This window comes from Argiope bruennichi, chromosome 6 (genome assembly GCF_947563725.1).
Source record: "Argiope bruennichi chromosome 6, qqArgBrue1.1, whole genome shotgun sequence".
Taxonomy (NCBI): domain Eukaryota; kingdom Metazoa; phylum Arthropoda; class Arachnida; order Araneae; family Araneidae; genus Argiope; species Argiope bruennichi.
The window spans coordinates 39,248,334-39,268,311 of NC_079156.1; the positions used below are offsets into that span (position 1 = coordinate 39,248,334).

The window sequence follows — 19,978 nt, forward strand, 5'->3', positions numbered from 1 at the left end:
ATTAAATTTTATAAGGGAATGTTTGGATGAATTTTTCTTTTTTAATATTTGAATTCATTCGATTTTTTTTATTGACTTCTTGTACAGACATTGGTGCAGAGCTCAAGAGACATGTGAGTATGGTGACGTTTAAAAATATTGACTCATATGGAAATGGAGAACAACAGTTTGTTGAAAAAAAATCCTTAAATCAGTAGTTTCAATGTATCAAAGCACGCGATATAAACATTTTTAACCTCGTAATAAAAAAAGAGTGGTATCAATAATTTATTAAAATATTTTATGTAAAAATTAAAAAAAAATGTTTTATTTAAAATAGAAAAAAAAAAAATCACAAAAATTACTGTGGATTGTAATACTAAAGTTATAATTAACCAAAAAAAATCATAAATTATTTTTTTTCTATATTTCTTAAAACCAATCTCAAAAGATAATATGAAATAATTATATATATATGCATTTTCCAAAAATTTTACCTCTGTTTAACAGATTTCACTATGGTTAATAACTTTTATCTTAGAAATAAATATTAAAATGAAAATAAATGTTTGTAAAGACATTTATTAATAACATTCATATGATTAGAAAAAAACAATGATACCTCAGTAATTATATAATTTTACCCCATTTCTGTTAGTTAAATTTTGAAGAGCTAGTAATAAAGATACCCAGAACATTTCTTCGCTAGATCAATTCTACCCCTGCACAAAAAATAAATCACACTCGGTAACAAAAACGACCATAAATATTGACCGTTGTCGACACTAAATTAAACCGGCATTTTCCCCCGCCAAGAACTATAAACATTGGCGAACTTTTGGCGATGGCGGCGCTGGTGAACGCCTTTGTGACCTTCGCGTCTCTGTTATGAAGGGCCGCCGCAGTCGCCTCGTAAAAGATAACAAACCACCGATAGAATTCACACGGTGTCTACTTTCTAGGGGAAGAGCAACATCGCTTCCGTAAGATCGAACAGCCACATCTTGCTTTTCGTACTTCTCATTGTGTAAACACTGCAGCATTGCGGTAAAAACAATCCCAGTTTCACCATGTCAGTTGTCAAGTTTCTAACGAATCTAGTTTTATTGATATACTACATTTTAGAATCGGTGGTTCTAACATTCGTTCCGCGAAGTCTCCGATACAAAGATATTAAGGGACAAACCGTTTTGATCACAGGTGGTGGGAGCGGGATCGGCCGGCTGTTGGCAATCCGTTTCGCGAAGCGTGGGGCCCGGATTGTGGTGTGGGATCTGAACCTGAACGGGGCCCAGGAGACCGCGAAGCTGGTGAAGGATCAGGGAGGGGAGGCGTTCGCCTTCCACTGCGATGTGTCTCAGCCCCAAGCCGTGTACGATGCGGCGGCGAAAGTCAAACAGGAAGTTGGGAAAGTGGATATCCTGGTAAACAATGCGGGCATTGTCACTGGGAAAAGGTTCTTAGAGTGTCCTGATGAAAAAATCAAGAAGACATTCGAGGTCAATGCTTTGGCACATTTTTGGGTGAGTAATTCATGTATTATACATATTTTATTACTAACCTCCTTTAGTGACCAGTTAGTTTGCCAGATGTAATGCTCTTTAAAATCTTCAATTAATTATTTATATACTTTGATCTTTTAATAGCTTTTTCTGCAAAATATTTCTAAGCTACAAATTTCGATAGCCATATAACTCATTATAGAAGCCTTACGCTATTTTGGTTATAGTACTGTATATATATCTAATTTGTTATCAGCCATCTTAAGATTTAAATTTGAATTTGAAATGGAAGAAATAAAACTTCAAAAAAATATGAAAACTTTTTTGCTAAAATCAAACCAATTGTTTTAAAAATCTGATTACAGAAAATCGAATTCTTTCATAATGTAATCTTATGTGTGCCACAGAATAATAATTTTTATAATTGATGCAATATTTTGAAGAATTATTTAATAAGAATTTCTTTGATCCATCGTAAAATTCAGTTTTACCTTCAAAAAGATTTAAATGCAGTAAATAATATTTTATTTCAATGAATAAATGTACTCAATGTAATCAGTAGTCTAAATTTTATGCAGTCTTTTAATCCTATAATTTATTTAATAAAATTATCTTGACTATATAACATTTCAATGATCTGCGATTAAGCCTGACGCATTTAAAAAGCGTTGAATATAGTTATTTTAAGACAATCAACAGAGATAAAGAGATTTATTTTCTTTAACTCATATAAGCGAATTTTTTACTCTTAATAATATGAAGAAATATTTTTCAAAACGAGATAAATTTAAAGAAAATGAAGAAAAGTCATTTTGGTTCTTAGATCAAGCCAATATGATTATAATTAATGTGCTTAAATGGTATGGTTATAAATGGTTTAGAATGGTTATAAATGGTCTTAGATTAACTCAATATGATTAATTAATAATTAACTATCAAATCAAGACACCTCTTTTTTTAGTTTCAGATAAAACATTGAAATATCTAGGTTTTTGTTTCATTGCATAATTTGGTGAGACCTAATATTATTTTCATCATTCGATGTTTAACTTTGGGACGTATTTATCTTAGAATCAAAGCCAGATTAAGTCCTCTAGGGGCTCTAATCAAGTCTCGAGGGCATCGCTTCTTTTTTTTTTTTTTGCTTTCAAATTACCTGTACATATATATTTTTAAATCATATTATTTCTCTATATAATCAATTTTAAATAAAAAAATTTTACAACTATTAAATGCGGGTCCAGATTAGTTTAGCAATCAAATTAGTTTTATCAATTGACTTATTAAAAAATTCGATTCAATTCTAAAATAAATCATTAGGCCGGCGTCCTGGCATAGGGGAGCGCGTCTTCCCCGTGATCTGGGCGTCTTGGGTTTGAGTCCCGGTTCGGGCATGGTTGTTCTTCATCTGTTCTATCTGTGAGATTTGTGAATGTGCCCCCTTGTAAAAAGGGTTTGTGCAAGCGAATGTGACGCGTGAGTAGCTAAGACATACTCTTGGCCCTTTTTGGCGCTACTAAAACAAGAGACGCTCCCTTGGCTTAAAATCGCTGACTTCGTTAGCGAGCTTGTCCATGGCAATTGCCATTATAAACAACAGAAATCATAAACAACATATTATAACAACAGAAATCATAAGAAAAAAATTTTTTAAACAAAATCTAAATGTTGCATAATTATAGAATCGGACATTCTTTATTAATAATAAATTGGCAGATTTTTTTTAAAAAAATTTTAAGCAACATAACATAAAATTTGTAAAAGATACTAATTAAAAAATATTAGAATAATATTCTAACATTTAAACGATGATTCTAATTTGAATCAATCTGAGTGTAAGGTCATGTAAAATAAATGAAAGCATAAAATTAACATAGTCAGAAATACCGCAAATGGTGTATCGGAATTTTGGGGGGCCCTTAATACTGAGGACAGATGAATACTTTGCCTATTTAAAGATCCGAAACTTTTCAGTATGATATAATCTTATTATGTGAGCAAAGGTTATTATTGAGTTAATCCATGCATTATAATTTAATTTCATTAACTCAGTTAAGCGAATTTTTAATTTTTCATGTACGTAGTAGAAAGAAAGTATAGTAATTCTCAGAAAGTTCGAACTCGAAATTCATTCAACGTTTTAGACCCCCCTGCGTTCGAATGACACATTTTTTGGAAAATATTCGTCCATCTGTCTGTGAAAAAGATAACTCAAAAACGCTTTGAGCTAGACGGATGAAATTTGGTATATGGTCTTTGCACCAAATTTGCAGATTTCTCTCAAATTTTGTTTAGAGGAAGTCCGTCTGTTCAGCTGTTCGAATATAACTTAATACGATAACTACGAAACGTAGAGAACTAGATCGATAGAATTCGATACACAGATTTAACCATCTATAGTGTAAACAAGTACCAAATTTTGAGCCAAATCCAACAGCGTGTTGACTGTCTGTCGGTCTGCAGTTTCAGAAATAAGTAAACGCGATAATTAAAAAATGCAATGACTTAATTATATCAAATTTAATTCGTGAATTTGTGACTAGAAGTGCAGCTTTGTGTCCAATTATTGTTTCAATCGGTTGAGGACAAACGTATCTAAAGCACAAATTCGATTTTTGGATCTATTAACGCATGTCAGGGATTAATCGCCAAATAACTCGCCAAGGATGATACAATAGATTCAGTAAAAATACATATTCACGCCAAAAGTTAATATTTCTTAATTATTGTACGCCAAAGACTAGTGTTTTAAAGAGACCATTCCCACTGTTTTTTTTTCTGTTAAACATTTTTGTTACTGAAATACATATAAAAAATAAGAAGAAAGTCACTTTGCTTACCATTTAAAATAATTTGACGAATTAATAATTAACTATCAAAACAATACAATTGCTTTGGTTAGAGATAAAAAAAACATTGGCGCATTTGTTCATCAAATAATTTGATTAAAACTTACGCCTTCATTATTTTTTCCGATTAGGGTTGGCACTTTACAATTTCCGATTAATGATAAAAATTAATTTATAGAATCCTATTATCTGACCAAAGTGCTTATTATTAATGTTTTTTTGTGGCCTTTGAAGCTATAAAGAGATAGCAGTTTTAATCTGGAGTGATAAAATAACTATTCGCAAAATAAATAAATAAATAAATTAAAATTGTGAAATGGCGATAAGAATGCTTTTCACTCTCATAAACTGAGGCCTTATGAATCGTTTTTATCAATGTAAAAATAAGTTCTGATATGAAGTTTTTTAAAAAAAAAAAAGAAAGTTACAACTACCTTATTAAAAATCCCTTTCTAGATATATAAGTAGAAATTCAGAAATTGTTTAAGCATTTTAGAAGTCAAAATAACTGAATAGACTTTTTTGAGCTTTTGTTCACGAATATTATGAAGCGGAAAAAGATTTTAATTCAATTTCACGACAATTTACTAAGCAATTAATCATTTTATTAATGAAATATTACACTTTTATTTAAAGAAAAGATTATTTTATCTTTACAGTTACTATTTTAATAGAATGAAAATAGTTATAATTCTGGAAACTATAAATCTCTCGTCCTGATAAATGTTTGCTTTTATTTTCTCGTATACGAAGCATAGAGAAAGTATTGGAATCGTCAGAAAATTCGAACTAGACATTTTGATTAATTTCCATGTTTTAGAACTCCCTGAGTTTGAAAAACAAATTTTAAAAAATCTCCACTTGTCCGTTTGTGACAAAGATAACTCAAAAACACTCTGAGCTAGGCGGATGAAATTTGGTATACGGTCTTCAGATAAAATTTGTTGATTCATCCAAAGGAAGTCTGTCTGTCCCGCCGTTCGAATATAAGTTAACATAGTAATTTCAAAATGAAGAGACCGAGTTAGATAAAATTCGATACACAGATTTAACACCTGAAACACTGACACCTATCAAATTTTGACCCAAATTAAAAAAAAGGTTGATCATCTGCTGGTGTGTATTTTCATAAGCATGTAAACGCGATGACTCAAAAACGTAATGACATAAATATATTAAATCCGGTATGTGATTTTGTGATTACAAGCTTAGTTCTGCATCGAATTTTTGTTTCAATTTGTTGGAAAAAACGCGTCTAAAACACAAATTTGATTTTTGAATACTATTAATCTCATGCCAGAAATTAATTGTAATCAGTATTTGAAAAAAATTATTATAAATATATCTGCTTTTACCAATATTAACAAATAAATAAAAAAAATCTGCTTTTGTCAAAAATTTTTTTTATCGGTATTAAAATTACAGTTAAATATATTACTTTTGTCAGTATTTAACAAAATTACAATTCAATATCTGCGTTTATTATTATTAACAAAATAACAAATAAATAATTCGCCATTGATTCAGACATTTTAATGGTGCCAAATTCACCATAGACTCGCTAAACAATGAAATCTTTAAAAGAGCCGTATCATCATGAAGCGGTAATAAAAAATAAACGTTTTTTATGACGTAAAGGAACATTCATACCAACTATGATGAAACAGAACTGTACGTTTCATCGCGATTTCGCAATAAACAAATTTACTGACCAATTGATGAACTGTCGACTTGAAACGGGATCTCGCTTTCTTTTAGATATTGATATTTTAAATCATTTTATTTATTTGCCACAGAATTTCCATGCGCAATATTTAATAACATGTTTTATCATTTTCTAAAATAAATAATAAAATTTAATCGGCAATTTTTAAAAATCGTTTGCTACTTAGCATTTTTTCAAGGCTATCAGATTTAAAAATAGTTTGGCGAAACTAATATTCTCATTTCAATTCAAAATAATGCTGCAAACGATTTTTATTAGCTTTATTTTAATCCTGATATCATAATGTTTTTGAAAACTGCTATTGTTAACGTGTTCTTTAACATCGAATGATGAACGATTTTTTGACGTAAAAAGATAATCAGATTGAAATTAAGCGCGAATTTAATTTTCTTCCTGCTCAACCCTGATATATCAGTGGATAATCTGCATATTCAGGAAATAAGGAATACGTTATTTTCCTACTTTGTTCATAATATTTAAAAATTAAGGAAATTTTGTAATATGTCTATCATATTTCGGTACTTTTCCGTTAGCCGGGCGCAAAGGTCGCCAATTGTGAACCAAACGCGAATTTGGCGGAATTCTACAATATTTGGCGATTTTTCGCTTGCACCCGGCTAACGGAAAAGTACCCATATTTCCACATCTGCATGAATAGGTGCTTCAATTGCCAAACTTTTGGTATAGCTTTATTGCTATATACAGATGTTGCCTCTCTGAATTCGGCTGAATTATGTAATTATACAATGCGGATTCTATTATGAAAATCTATCATTTGAATCTCTCATTATCTATTTGACGATCTTTTCAGTAAAAGTTTAATTATCATATTCTACGGAGAAAAAAAAAATGAGCGAACGTATTTTCAAGAAGCTACCTTTTTAAAATTAAGTATTGATTATTAATTATTAACATAATCTTTTTACTTACTAGTAAATATAAGGTTACTAACCCCCCCCCCCGAAATTCAGACAAATCAGACATTTTTTAAGTCAGAATAAAGAGTTAAAATTTGGAACAATTTCATATTATCCAGGTTCTTTTGTAACTTTAGAACACATCAAATTTGAAATTATGTTTACTATAAAAGGATGAAAACTCCTGATAAAAGGATTTTCAAATATTTATTTTTTTAGAAAGGAAAAACAATATCTGAAGTTGAAATAATTGTTAGTTTATTTTAAGTTAAATATTCTTTTCTTTTTAATGTATCTCCAATACAATTTAAGTAAATTGTAATTAAATAAGTTAAACGCTATAATATAATAACATTTCTGACTATTTAAATTTCTTTTTTAAAAGTCAGTGATGACAATTTGAGATACTGAACTTGAATAAAAAAAAAAAACACCTATGATGGAGGTCTTTTTTTTTTTTTTAGTTGCTCAGTTTGGATTTATTCCATTTACAAGTGAATGTTTGGATTGACCTTTCATCTCTGCGATAATTTTCCGAGTAATCATACTTTGATTCTTCGTAAACAATTGCTAAAATAACAGCGCCATCAAAAACCGCATCAATTAACGCAATTTATCTTTTTTATTTTTTAAATTCATTTTTAGATCATTCTAAATTGAGGGATCTGTAATGTTTTATTTCTTTACTTGAATCTTGGAGAAAGACCAATTAAGATAGATTCCTTATTGAGAAATTTCAACGAATTCCTGATTTTTTTGTTGACATCGGTGCCATGGCAACCACAGACAAATGAATTCTGCAGATAAGCCACTGAGTAACCGAAAAAATATACAAATCAACCCGAAAAAAATATACATAAAAATTATTTTTATTCAGTAGGAGGTATATACATACAATTTTGATTTAAGTAATAGTAGATAATAGATTTATTACTAATAGATAGATTTATATATTAAATAGTAATAATAGATCTTGTCTATAAAATACATTTTTCACTTTTCCTCTTAGGAAATTTATGAAAAGAAAATTTTAAACGATCGTCAGAAAAATTCGAATTAACGAATCTCACGTTTTAACCCTCCCTGAATTTGAAAAACACAAGCTTACATGATAAATACAAAACAAAATACAAATAAAATTTAGTATACAGATTTAACATCTGTAGTGTAAACATTCGTCAAAATTGAGCCAAAACCAAACAAACGTTTGATTGTCTGTCAGTCTGTGCTTTCAAAAACGTTATGACTTAAATATATCATATTTGGTAAGGGATTTTGTGACTATAAGTGCAACTTTCTGTCAAATCTTTGTTTCAGTCACTTGAGAAAAACGTTCTAAAGCACAAATTCGATTTTCGGATACCATTAACAGCATGCTAGGGATTATTCGCCAAATAATTCGCCAAGGATCTCATGATCGATGATTCAGTGAGTGTTAAATTTACGCCAAAAGTTAATATTTCGTAACTATTGTACGTTAATGCCGTTCAAGGTTTTCTCTAGCATGACGATTAGAGAGTAAGGGAGAAAATTTCCCGCTGGTTGAACATCGTGTTTACGTGCTTGTGAAAGTACAAACGATCAACCCCAAGATTGATTTGGCTCCAAATTTGGTACAGATCTATACTTTAGATGTTAAATCTGTGTACCAAATTTTATCCATTTAACTCTTTTCGTTTTTTTTTATTATTGTACTAGCAGATATTTGGACAGCCGGATACACACGGTTTCACTGAATGGATTTCGTTTAAAATTTGACAGAAATCTAAAAATGTAGTATGACATCTGTGTAGCAAATTTCACCAGTCTAGCTCAAAGCGTTTTGTGTTACTGTGCTTAAAAATATGATTCCGGAAATGTGCTGTTTGGACTTAGGAAAGTCTGAAGCATTGAGATCTCATTTGAGTCTCGAGTTCAACTTTTTTCATGATTACAATTGCTTTCTCTTTGTTCACTTTATTTACGAGAAAGTAAAAGCAGTAAAGTATTATAGTACACTAAGCGAATTCGCTGTCTGCTTTCTTTTGTTCACCACTCCCGATGTTGTCTGATACTGTACACGATATTTGTTAGTCCCAGTTAGCATGTTTTTAAAGTCCACTGGCCATTCGATAAATGTTGAAAGCTTAATCTTTCCATGATGAGAACATACATTTTCCGATCGACCTACTTCCGATTCAAAACTCAAAGCCCCACAGTGACAAAATTCTTTGCTTATATTTCCAAAATCTAAACTTTGAATTTATTTTCTCGATTTGCCATCAACTTAGCAGATTCACAATCAGCTTTTTTTTTTTTTTTTTTTTTTTTTTCAAATTGCCAGATTCTCGCTTGACCTTTCTTCGCACTTTTTTCTTCATCCGATATAGCTAGCCGTCCCATTACTACTTTTAAAATATCAAGGATTAATACATTTATTGCTTTGGTATTCAGACGATTGCTAAACAAGAGACAAAAAAGTTCCGTTACTCGAAAAAGATAAACAAACCGGAAAGCTATTGATTAGTGTTGCCACAAACGGTATGTTTAAAAGTAGAATTAACAAATAATATTATTTTAAACTCATTTGCTGTTAATTTGGTGTCACTTAAAGCTGTGCTTTTCTTTTTTTCACCATTTCACCGAAGTAAATAAATACTTACTACGACGTAATAATAATTTTCTCTAGATATTTCAAACAATACTGGGTAAACAAACCTCAAATGTCATGGATCATGTGACTCGCTATCTACCAATCATAAAGCAGTAAAACGCAATGTCTACATAATTTTTTTATATAATAGATAGAAACAAGCAACGATTTTTTCCGGAATATTGGTTGAGATAATATCAATTAAATCTCTTATACATAACTTGTTGTTTATGATGTCTTTAACAAAGTATTTTTAAGAATCGTGACAGACATTAAAACCTCAGTATTTTAATAGTTTTCCATTTCTTTATTTTGAACACGAACCTTTTTAATCGAGCCTAGTCCCGTGACATTATAATACCATCAAAAACTTAGGTGTTTGGATAATATATTTCAAAATGAATGTTGTCCCATATGTTATTCTTATTTCACCTTCTGATTTCTTATGTAAATTGCTTCGATTCTAAATAGAATTTTTCTTTAGCTTGTACAATGGGGTAAAAAAAAATCACACAATTTAATATTTGAGGGCAGTTAAAGTACGATTAGAATTTTATTGTAATTTATAACCCATTGCTAAAAACGTTTAAAAAATATATATAATAGAAAATCGTCAAAATTGAGGGGAAAAAACTGCAGGACAATTAAACTGGTATAATAATGTTATCGCGTAAAAATACTGATGTCTCGCTTACTTTTTAATAAAACAAATTCTAATTAAGTATTTAAAAAATCCAACACTCCGATGTGTGTATTTGAATTCTTGCACTTTTGCCAAATTTTGTAACTGGGTCAGATGGTCTATCCAGTGCCTACACAGAGGGAGGGAAAGAGAGATGCCGGCACGTGCACACGCACACATTCTTTTTTATTGTTAATAGAGATTAGTCAGTTCACTAAAGTAGATAAGATTGAAATTTAGAACGGATGAAATTCTGACTTGATTTAAATGCTTCAAAGATATTTTTTTCTGTATTCAAATAGGAATGATATGAGCACCAATGGAAATAAATGCACTAAAACCATTTAGTTATAATTTTTATTCTGAAACTATTTTGCATTCCTGCAATTGACCTAGTTAGATTTTAGTAATTTTGTTGTAATTTTTCCATGACGACATAGTGATTAATCTCCGACATTTTTAAATACTCTTTTCCGTGAGGCGGGAATTATTTGTAATTCAGCAGTCTTTTTTATTATTCCGTCGTTTCGAAAGCTTATTATCTGAAATGACTCCGCTCTATTTCGTTACTCTCTGCTTCACTTTTTGTTTACTTTCTCCCGCGATGAGTTTACAATCTCCCCCCTCTCCTCCTACCTGTCTCTTACTCTTCTTTCTGTAGTCGCCAGATTTGGCGCGTTTTCCACTAATGTGAATTAAAAATTGGAAGAATATCGTGATTCTGATACAGAATTTATACATTTTTTTTAAATCATATACAATGCAAAGAAAGAAAAGTAACTTAATTATCAATAGATTCGAGTTTGAGATGTTGTTGAATTTTCATTTTTTAGACCTGGATCTCTTTATATTAAGCTAAAGGGATGAAATTTGGTAAGTGGTCCTAACGCTTAATATGGAGATTTTGATCAAATTTTGGATGTTTAAGGGAAGTAGTATATTCGCGTGCTTATAGACATTTTAGGTTAATGATGCCAAAGATCTAGATAGATGGTGCATCATTTCTATCATTAGAAATGCAGATGTGTTTTAAATTTTGGATTAATCTCATTAATGAGATAACCAAGTGTGAATTTGATAATTCAAAAATGCAACGATCGAAATAAATGAAATTTTTTTTATGTGATGATTCAAATTGTAGATTTTTATTAAAATTTAGATGTTCTGATCGAAAACAAAATGCCCAAAATTCATACTGGGTTTTCACATTATTTTGGAAAATATTAAACGCAGAATATTGCGTCACTATGAGTGGAAAACAGATAGGAGATACTCCCGCTTGCGCTATTTATTTAATAAAATTTATAAAAAAAATTTTTTTTAAAGTTTGGAGAGTAAAAGAAGCCTCTCGAGATTTGCCTTGCCCTATAAGGCATAATTCGACCCTGTATCGTGGTGTTGACTGAATTGCCTACAAGTGCCTAAATGGTGCTAATCTTAATGTGCATGCACATTTTTCTTCTTTTTTCTTATATCATACTAGCCACCTTTGGCGACCAGCCGGTTCGCCAATATTAATGCTCGTTAAAATTTTAATAATTAAATATTTTATGTAATTCCTAATTTAATTGCTTCTTCATTAAAATATTTTAAAACTTCAAATTTCAATTCATTCATAATATTATAAATGCCTTCAGTTATAACGTAGTCTGGATCTAATTTTCTGTTAGCTCCCGTAGAATTTATGCTTTAAATTAAAGTGGAAATGATTAATCTGCAATTAATATAATAATATTTTTTTACTGAAACAAAGCTTTTTTTTTTTTTTTTTTTTTTTTGTAATATGATTACTGAAAACAGAGTCACTGAGCATTTAAACCTTATGGGCACTAAAGAATATCTTTCTTAATTTATGTAATATCTCAAGAATTTGTCAACAAAATTTTTTCAGATTCATCATGAGCAGGTCTATTAATTAACACTGTTTAATTTTAAATGCATCAAACACTAAGAAAATAAACATAATCGTTTAAAATAATCGGTCGAAAACAGGTTAAAAAAAATTACTTAAAAAACGATGAACTTAAACTAACATAAATACAATTTGATTTCAAAAGCATACAACTAACCTAAAAATAATTCCGCTTCCATTGAAAATAGATGTAAACAATCAGAACACAATGCGCATGCGTGCATTTTCAACGCCAGTTACGGTAACGCAAATGCGTGAATTTTTCTACGCCAGTTGGGGTAACGCTATGCAGATTATACATTTTTAATTTCCTTTATTCTGTTTTATTTTAATTCAAAAGTACTTCAGAATGAATCTGAAACATGGATTAATTAACAATGTTTAATTTTAAATGCATAAAACATTAAGAAAATAAACAGAATCCTTTGGCCGAATCGGCCGAAAAATGTTAAGCCTAAGCCTCATTAGCGTGGGGAAAAAGTGCTGAAGCCTTACTCATTTGGTGGTGGGGAAATGAATAGATTTTTTTGGCGGGAAAGTTAGTTTTTAATTAATAATTAAAATTTCAAAAAAAGGGACCCCAGGTGCACATTCCCGATCTCCAAGGTATACACGTACCAAATTTGGTAGCTGTAGGTCAAATGGTCTGTCCTGTGGAACGCCAACACACACACACACACACACACACATTGAGCTTTATATAAGTATAGATATAGCGCATTGTCACATTTTTAGAAACACATTTTATATACAGAAAGGAGAAAAAAAGGGGGGGGGGGAAGGCACCCTTATTTTACCCAATTAAATATTTTTATCATCTTATTTAATATTATTAAAACTTCTTTATTATTTTCATCACTAAATAATTAATTTTATGTTGTCAAGATAACTGACAAAAGAATTCTGTGAATTATCAATTAATATATCTAATGAAAATCGGGGGCATCATTTTCACTAATGCAAGATTTTAGTTCTATTTTAATTTTAGGGATATGTGACACGCGAAGGATAGAACCTGGGACCTTGTGGTTAGCAGTCCAGTAACTAAACCATTTTACCAAAACGATCGTTCGGGTAGAAAAGTTGTTAACTGGCTTATATGCTATTCACCACAGTATCATAAAAACGTAATCTCTAAATCTTTCAAATATCAGAAATAGTGGGCAGAAAATTGCCTTCATTCAAATGTAAATGATGTCAGTGGAATTTAAATAATGGTTTTCAAGATAAATTGGTGATCTGCGAGATGGCAGTACCAGTGAACGCATGACTTTAACATTTTAATTCTTTCATTTTTAAACACTGACACAAATTTATATTACCTTCGTTAATTAAACGAGAACAATTATTAAAAGAATTAGTTATTGTTCTTTAATAGCCGTTTTTAGAGACTAACCGGTTTAAAGAATATTAGATGCATTTATTTTCAATTAAATTTCTTATGCATAATTCATGAATCTTTAAACTAAGTATTTTTAAGCTTCAAATTGCAATATACAGCAAAGTCGTGTTATTTTAATAGCCTTGAACATGTTTTGTTTACTATGTACATGGACCATTCTAATAAAATCAAGTTCCGAACGCCATATTGCTATTAAAAAATTAACTGTTCGAATAGACTATCTTCGAATACCACATTGTTTTTTGCTTTGCTGCAATTTTATTTTCTTCTTCTTCATGTGAACAGCCCAATTAATAAACAAAACTTTCTTGAACTTCCAACCATGAAAAAAAATAAGCAGTTAATTATTTGATGGAATAATAAAAAACATTTGAATTTCGTAGCAATAATGAAAAACTTTGTTAAAACTTATACAGAAAAAAATATATATATTTTTAAATTTCAAATAACTGAAAAAAATTGCACAACTAAATCGATATAATTCAAAAAAAGTTTTGAGTTTTAAAAATAATTTTTGCGCAATAATTTTATGAAACTAAACACTCAAAATGAGAAAATCTCGTTTCATTTTTAATTAATTAAAAATTTAAAAATTTGCTCCAATGCGCATATTTTCTTCATAAGTATGTTTATGTTTAGTTTGGGAATTCTTCTGTGGATTAGTCTGATCAGTAGAGTACCAACACATTCATGCATACATGCAGAAATATGTACTTTTAGTAAAGGTAGTGCCTTTATTAATATTATTTTAGTGCCTTTATTTATTATTTAGTGGCTCTATTAATATTATTTTAGTGCCTTTATTTATTATTTAGTGCCTTTATTAATATTATTTTAGTGCCTTTATTAATATTATTTTAGTGTCTTTATTTATTATTTAGTACCTTTATTTATTATTTAGTACCTTTATTTATTATTTAGTGCCTTTATTAATATTATTTGTGACGAGTTTCAGATCTCCACGAGTCTGTAAAACACATTTTTGAAATTATCTTTGTCTATCTGTAAACTCTTTTATTCAAAGACTTTGAGCTACATGGGTGAAATATGGTATATGGTCTGTTGTCCAAACTTGAAGATTTCTTTTAAAATTTAAACGAATTCCCAAGTCTGCCTGTTTAGCTGTTTAAATATTGATGATGCTGTCATGTCCACGTTACCACGGAAAGGGGGTGCAGTAGCTTCTGAGGGTAAAGACCCCTAAGAACCCAAGGGCAGAAGTATGACTTCGAGCTCATATGAAGATGAAACTCACACATTCGCTTGTACAACCCCTTTTTACAGAGGGGGAGGGGGGGCACATTCACACACCTCACAGATAGAACACAGATGAAGAACAACCATGCCCGATCCGGGATTCGAGCCCGAGACGCCTAGATCACGGGGAAGATGCGCTATCCCTATGCAAGGTCGCCGGCTGTTTAAATATTAGGTAATACAATAACTACGAACCGAAGAGAGTTCGAAATATGAAATTCGGTATAACATTTAAATTTAACATCTTAAATTTAGATATGTATCAGATTTGAATGACTTCATCAAAGGGCTGATTGTCTGTCCATATGTACTTTCACAAGTATATAAACGTGGTTGCTCAAAAACGGATTGCCTTACACATATTAATTCTGGTGTTTAACTTTGTGATTAAAGTTGTAGTTCTGTGTAAAATTTTGCTCTTAATTAGTCGAAAAACGGAGATCAAATACGCATTCGGTTTTTTAATGCCAATATCAGCGTTTAATCGCCAAAAAAAAAATCGACTCTAATAGGTTTTTTCGTAATTATTGTTCGACAATGGCATAAGGTAAATCCCACGCAAGTACATTTATTCGAGAGTTTGCGAGAAAGTTTCGATAAGACCACTCCTCCTGCGGGTTTAAAATTGACAACGCTATATAAAAGTCTAAAATTTTTCTTATCTGAAAATTTATTTTTTGACTTGACATAACGGTGAATTAAATAATTAATTACTTTCAAATGTGGAAAGAAAACAATCTAATTAAAAATTACTTATTATACTTTCAAGGATATTATTCACATATCTGATATAATTTTTATCACATTTTTTTAAATGGCGAAATGTAACCGTTGAGATAAATCTTTCCGCTGCTATAAATTATTTTATCAGATCATCCTCTTTTTAACGGTCTTTTTTTTTTCTTTTCTTTGTAATCTTTTTGATAGCTATTTTAATTTTATTTGATGTCTGTCAATTGAAAACAATTTCTTGCCACATATATCGTTTGCACAATAATTTGTTTGATAAACTGTGAATGAAATGGGGTTTTTGTGTTTTTAATCGTCTCTTTTGTCTATAAAATGTGTCATGCAGATAAAAAGATTTGTATTTTACATTTTAATGGCATTTGCATTTTCGTTTATCCAGAAAAATCATATTCAAATCTATCATTTTACATTTTGATATTATTAGATTTTCGTTAAGTGACAACACGTGTAGATTTTTTTTTTTTTTTAAATAGAGCATCTTTTTCTGGCTTAGATAAATAAGGTTTCATTGCATCTGACACTATCGAATTTATTTTTCTTTCTCTCGTATATTTATCATTTTTAGAGGAAATATTGGCGAGAGATAATTTTTTTTCGAAAAACGCATTGTGGAGATAATTTCTTTCCAGAAATCGATTGCAGTATTTATTCTTATTTCCCACTATAGAGAAGTATTTTTTGAAAACTTTTATATTATATATATATATAAAATTAATGCTGCACATACTCTGCAAAACTGCTTTAGTCAGCAGGTTCTCACGCTTCGAGTGAAGGAATAAAAATCCGTAATGCTTAGCAAATTGTTTTAAAGATACCTAAGTTTCCCTTACCTAAAACGACAAGTGTCAAAGAAATACCTATCAGAATCTCATTGTATAAAATCACTGAAGGGAAACATTTTGATCTCTTCTGCTGTTGTGTCACCATGTAGATTGACGCATTTTTTACCGCTTTTTATTAGTACAAATTATGCTTTCCAGGATGAAATAAATTGATGTATTAAAATTTCAGGGGTTTTTTTTCTATTTGGCCACACATCTGCTAATATTATATATATATATATATATATATATATATATATATATATATATATATATATATAGGGTCTGTAAAACATTCAAGAAGTAGGCGTGGAGTTATTTAACAGTTTTTATTCTTCTTAAATTTAAGCAGATTGTCTAATGTTTATTTTTTGTTAAGATTAAAAAAAAAATGTTAGGATTTTCTAAATCTATGACGAGCGCAGCACAGTAAACTGACTAGGAAGGTAAAAACTGGATAAAAGTAACCGTGAAAAAGAATTTTGAACTTGCATAGTTACAGAAAGGAATTTGCCGATACAGCGTTTTGGTTTCGTGGGAACATAATAGGTTATGCGGAAGCTGAAGTTGCAATGAAGTTGTAGTTCAAGTGATTAAGGAATTAATTTTAGAACCTACATACATTAGAAATACATATATGTAATAACTAGTCAATCTGATACCTGGTTTCGTTATAATAATTATTTCAGATTTCCATCTATTTCCTTTCACACTTCTATAATATAGGAGTTTTTGTTTAGTTTCGGCATACCCGGAATGAATCGAGAATGCATTTTGAACCTCGATAGGATACAAATTTTGATATAAATCTGTAAGTGCAGTTTAAGAACCATAAACAATCTTTTTTCTAGCTTTCTGCGTGTTTTAGTTATCGCGTTCATTCAAATACACAGGAATACAAACATTCAAATTATTGAAATTTGGTCCAAAATTTAACACATTTAATGTCTACAATGTTTGCTATTAAAATCATATGCCAAATTTCATTCAGCTTGCATGTCGTGTTCTTGAATTGTCTTATTCACTTACAAATGAATGAACGATCAGAACACCTTTTTGACTTCCATCTTTAAAATAATTTAAACTCTTGCTTCATTCAAAAAAATAATAATAAATAAATCGTCTGCGTTTTTAGAATGTTGCCAGTAGAAAAAAAAGAGAAATAAACGATGAAAACGATTAAAATGCTAAATGCTGAAAAACGATTATTGCTAAACGATTAAAATTAAATCTTACGTTTTGGAAAATAGAATTATTTAAAAATTACCTTGAAATAAATATTTTGCTCAGATTTTAATTATATTCAAATACAGAATAAATATAAAATTGAATGGCGATGGAAAGCTGTAACTGTGTTTTTATTTTGTGTGTAATTGAAAGCTAAGTTAAGGCTATCATAATTTCCGGATAATGTTTTGACAGTCGCCGTTGTTTCTAAATAAGTTGATTTAAAATAATTCAGCGGATGTTCGTACTATTTCCTTCTGCGGGAAATTACATTAGAGATTGGTGCTTCTATTTACTTTATCGTTTCCCAATCCTTTTACACTGCTTTAAATAAAAGTGTTGACTTCGGTAGAAATTTTTTAATTCAACTTATGCTTTAAGTTATGCTTCTAAACTAGAGTCACTGGTATATAATTCAAATTTGAATAAGTTTTTTTAAGCTTTAAAGTGGCAACAGTCAACTGTGAAGAATTGTTATTCTATTTAGACGACTCTTAATATGATAAATGGAACATAAATCTGTTTTTCTTTTCTTTTGTGCTCTTCAATTTGACGCTGGCTGCCATTATCTCTGAAAATCTGAAAAAAAAAAAAAAAAAAAAACCTTTTTTAACTGTCTAAAATTTAATTGAATCACATTTTTTAATTAATTTTATTATTCTGTGTTTAAATTAGCTCTACATTTTAAGGAGCAAATTTTAATAACCTGACATTTCATCTCATGTCATTTTTAAGAAATTTGATTTCAACATCTAGCTTCAAAATTTAAAAAAAAAAAAAAAAAAAACTTAAGAATGACTTTAAATTATTAAAAATTATTGCTAATATAACCTAAATATCTTTAACTATTAGATCGACCGTTTTTTTAAAATTATAAAGCAGTATTTTATTTTAGAATACAAAAAGCAATATTAAACTTGCAAAAAGTAATTAAATTGTTGTTAGGATAATTTTACCAAAGGGTACTTGATTTCAATTTCAGAACTCGAGTACATGTCTCTTGTAATTTGAATAAAAACTCAAAATTATTCTAAAAATACCGCAAAGATATTTCGAGCCTCCGCCCCAAAGTTATGAGACCCCTAGATATTTGCCTCTTGAATTATCCGACACTGACTAGAAAATTTAATCAAACCTTCGATGTGAGCAGTGTCGTATTTCTAACTGCATAGGAAGGACCACAAGGTTAAAAGGGGCCCGCAGGATGCGTTAGTTAAAAGATTTTATTTTCCCAGTTGCCAAATCAATAAGTTTGTGAAAAATGTGAATTCAATAAATTATAAAATATTGGAATAATATTACTTTATCAAGTGTAATTAGTCAGACTTCCATAATGTATTCAATTGGTTATTAAAACATTTAAAAAACATAACGTTTGCTTCAATAATATTCAGTACAAATGTGGATACTGGGCACCCTGGAATCATAAAAAATAAATAAAATCAAAGACATTTTTATAATAAATTTAACAAAATAAAAAGAAAACCGGAAGTAGTCTCCTCATACTTTCTAATATAGATGTTATCCCAAAAAACGCTTTGCATGGCATTAGCAGACAGCATTTACGAAATATTAATCTTTGGCATGAATTGAGCATTTTTATTGAATCCATCGTGTGTTATTAGGCTATTAATTTCTGACATGTGGTTAACATTATCCAAAAATAGAAGTTGCGTTTTAGACGTGTTTTCCCCGACCAATTGATATAAAAATTTGACATAAAACTACACTTGTAATCACACAATTGCACATCGAATTTGATATTGTTACGAAATTTCTGGGGGTTCGTTTGGATAGTGGGAGTTATATGGTGTGGAGAACACTCAATCAGCAGGCGGCAGTAGAAAATGAAACAACGACGTTTATTTACACGAAGACACACAGGACAGCACAAAGACGACAGCTATATACAGCACAGAAGACGATTATCTTCAGCCGAGACGTGCAACATACAACAGCATACACAACAGCTCTACTCCGTCGCTGCTCCGCTAGTCCCTGGAAGACGAGTTCTTCACCGTCGCTTCCGACTACTCTTCGACTCCACTGGTCCACGACTCAATTCACCACTGGTCCACTCTACTCTGCTCCGCTCCGCTCTGCTCTGTCGCTTCCGACTTCTCCTCAATTCACCGCTGCCCGGCAGCTGCGGGTGCTTCCTTTTATAGGTCTCAGGAGGCGGGGCTAGAAGTCTCTCAGCCAATCAGGAACGTTCGAGGCGTAACTCCGTCCCTACTGGACGGATCGGGGAAATTCTCGATGTTTCGGGTATAATCTATTTTGGCGCCAAAGTCGCCAAATGGTCGCCAAGTTTGTCGCCAT

The 19,978-nt window shown here is 30.5% G+C and overlaps 1 protein-coding gene across 2 annotated transcripts in view; it reads left to right on the forward strand.

Moving 5' to 3' along the window:
• Positions 1-876: 876 nt before the first annotated feature.
• Positions 877-19,978, forward strand: part of LOC129971347 (short-chain dehydrogenase/reductase family 16C member 6-like) — a 77,855-nt gene continuing 58,753 nt past the window's right edge. The window contains exon 1 of one of the 2 annotated variants that reach the window (XM_056085020.1): positions 877-1,502. In XM_056085020.1, coding sequence (XP_055940995.1) covers positions 1,050-1,502 — 453 coding nt within the window. In that variant the 5' untranslated portion in view covers positions 877-1,049. The remainder of the gene's footprint in view (positions 1,503-19,978) is intronic. The other variant, XM_056085021.1, reaches the window with a different exon arrangement.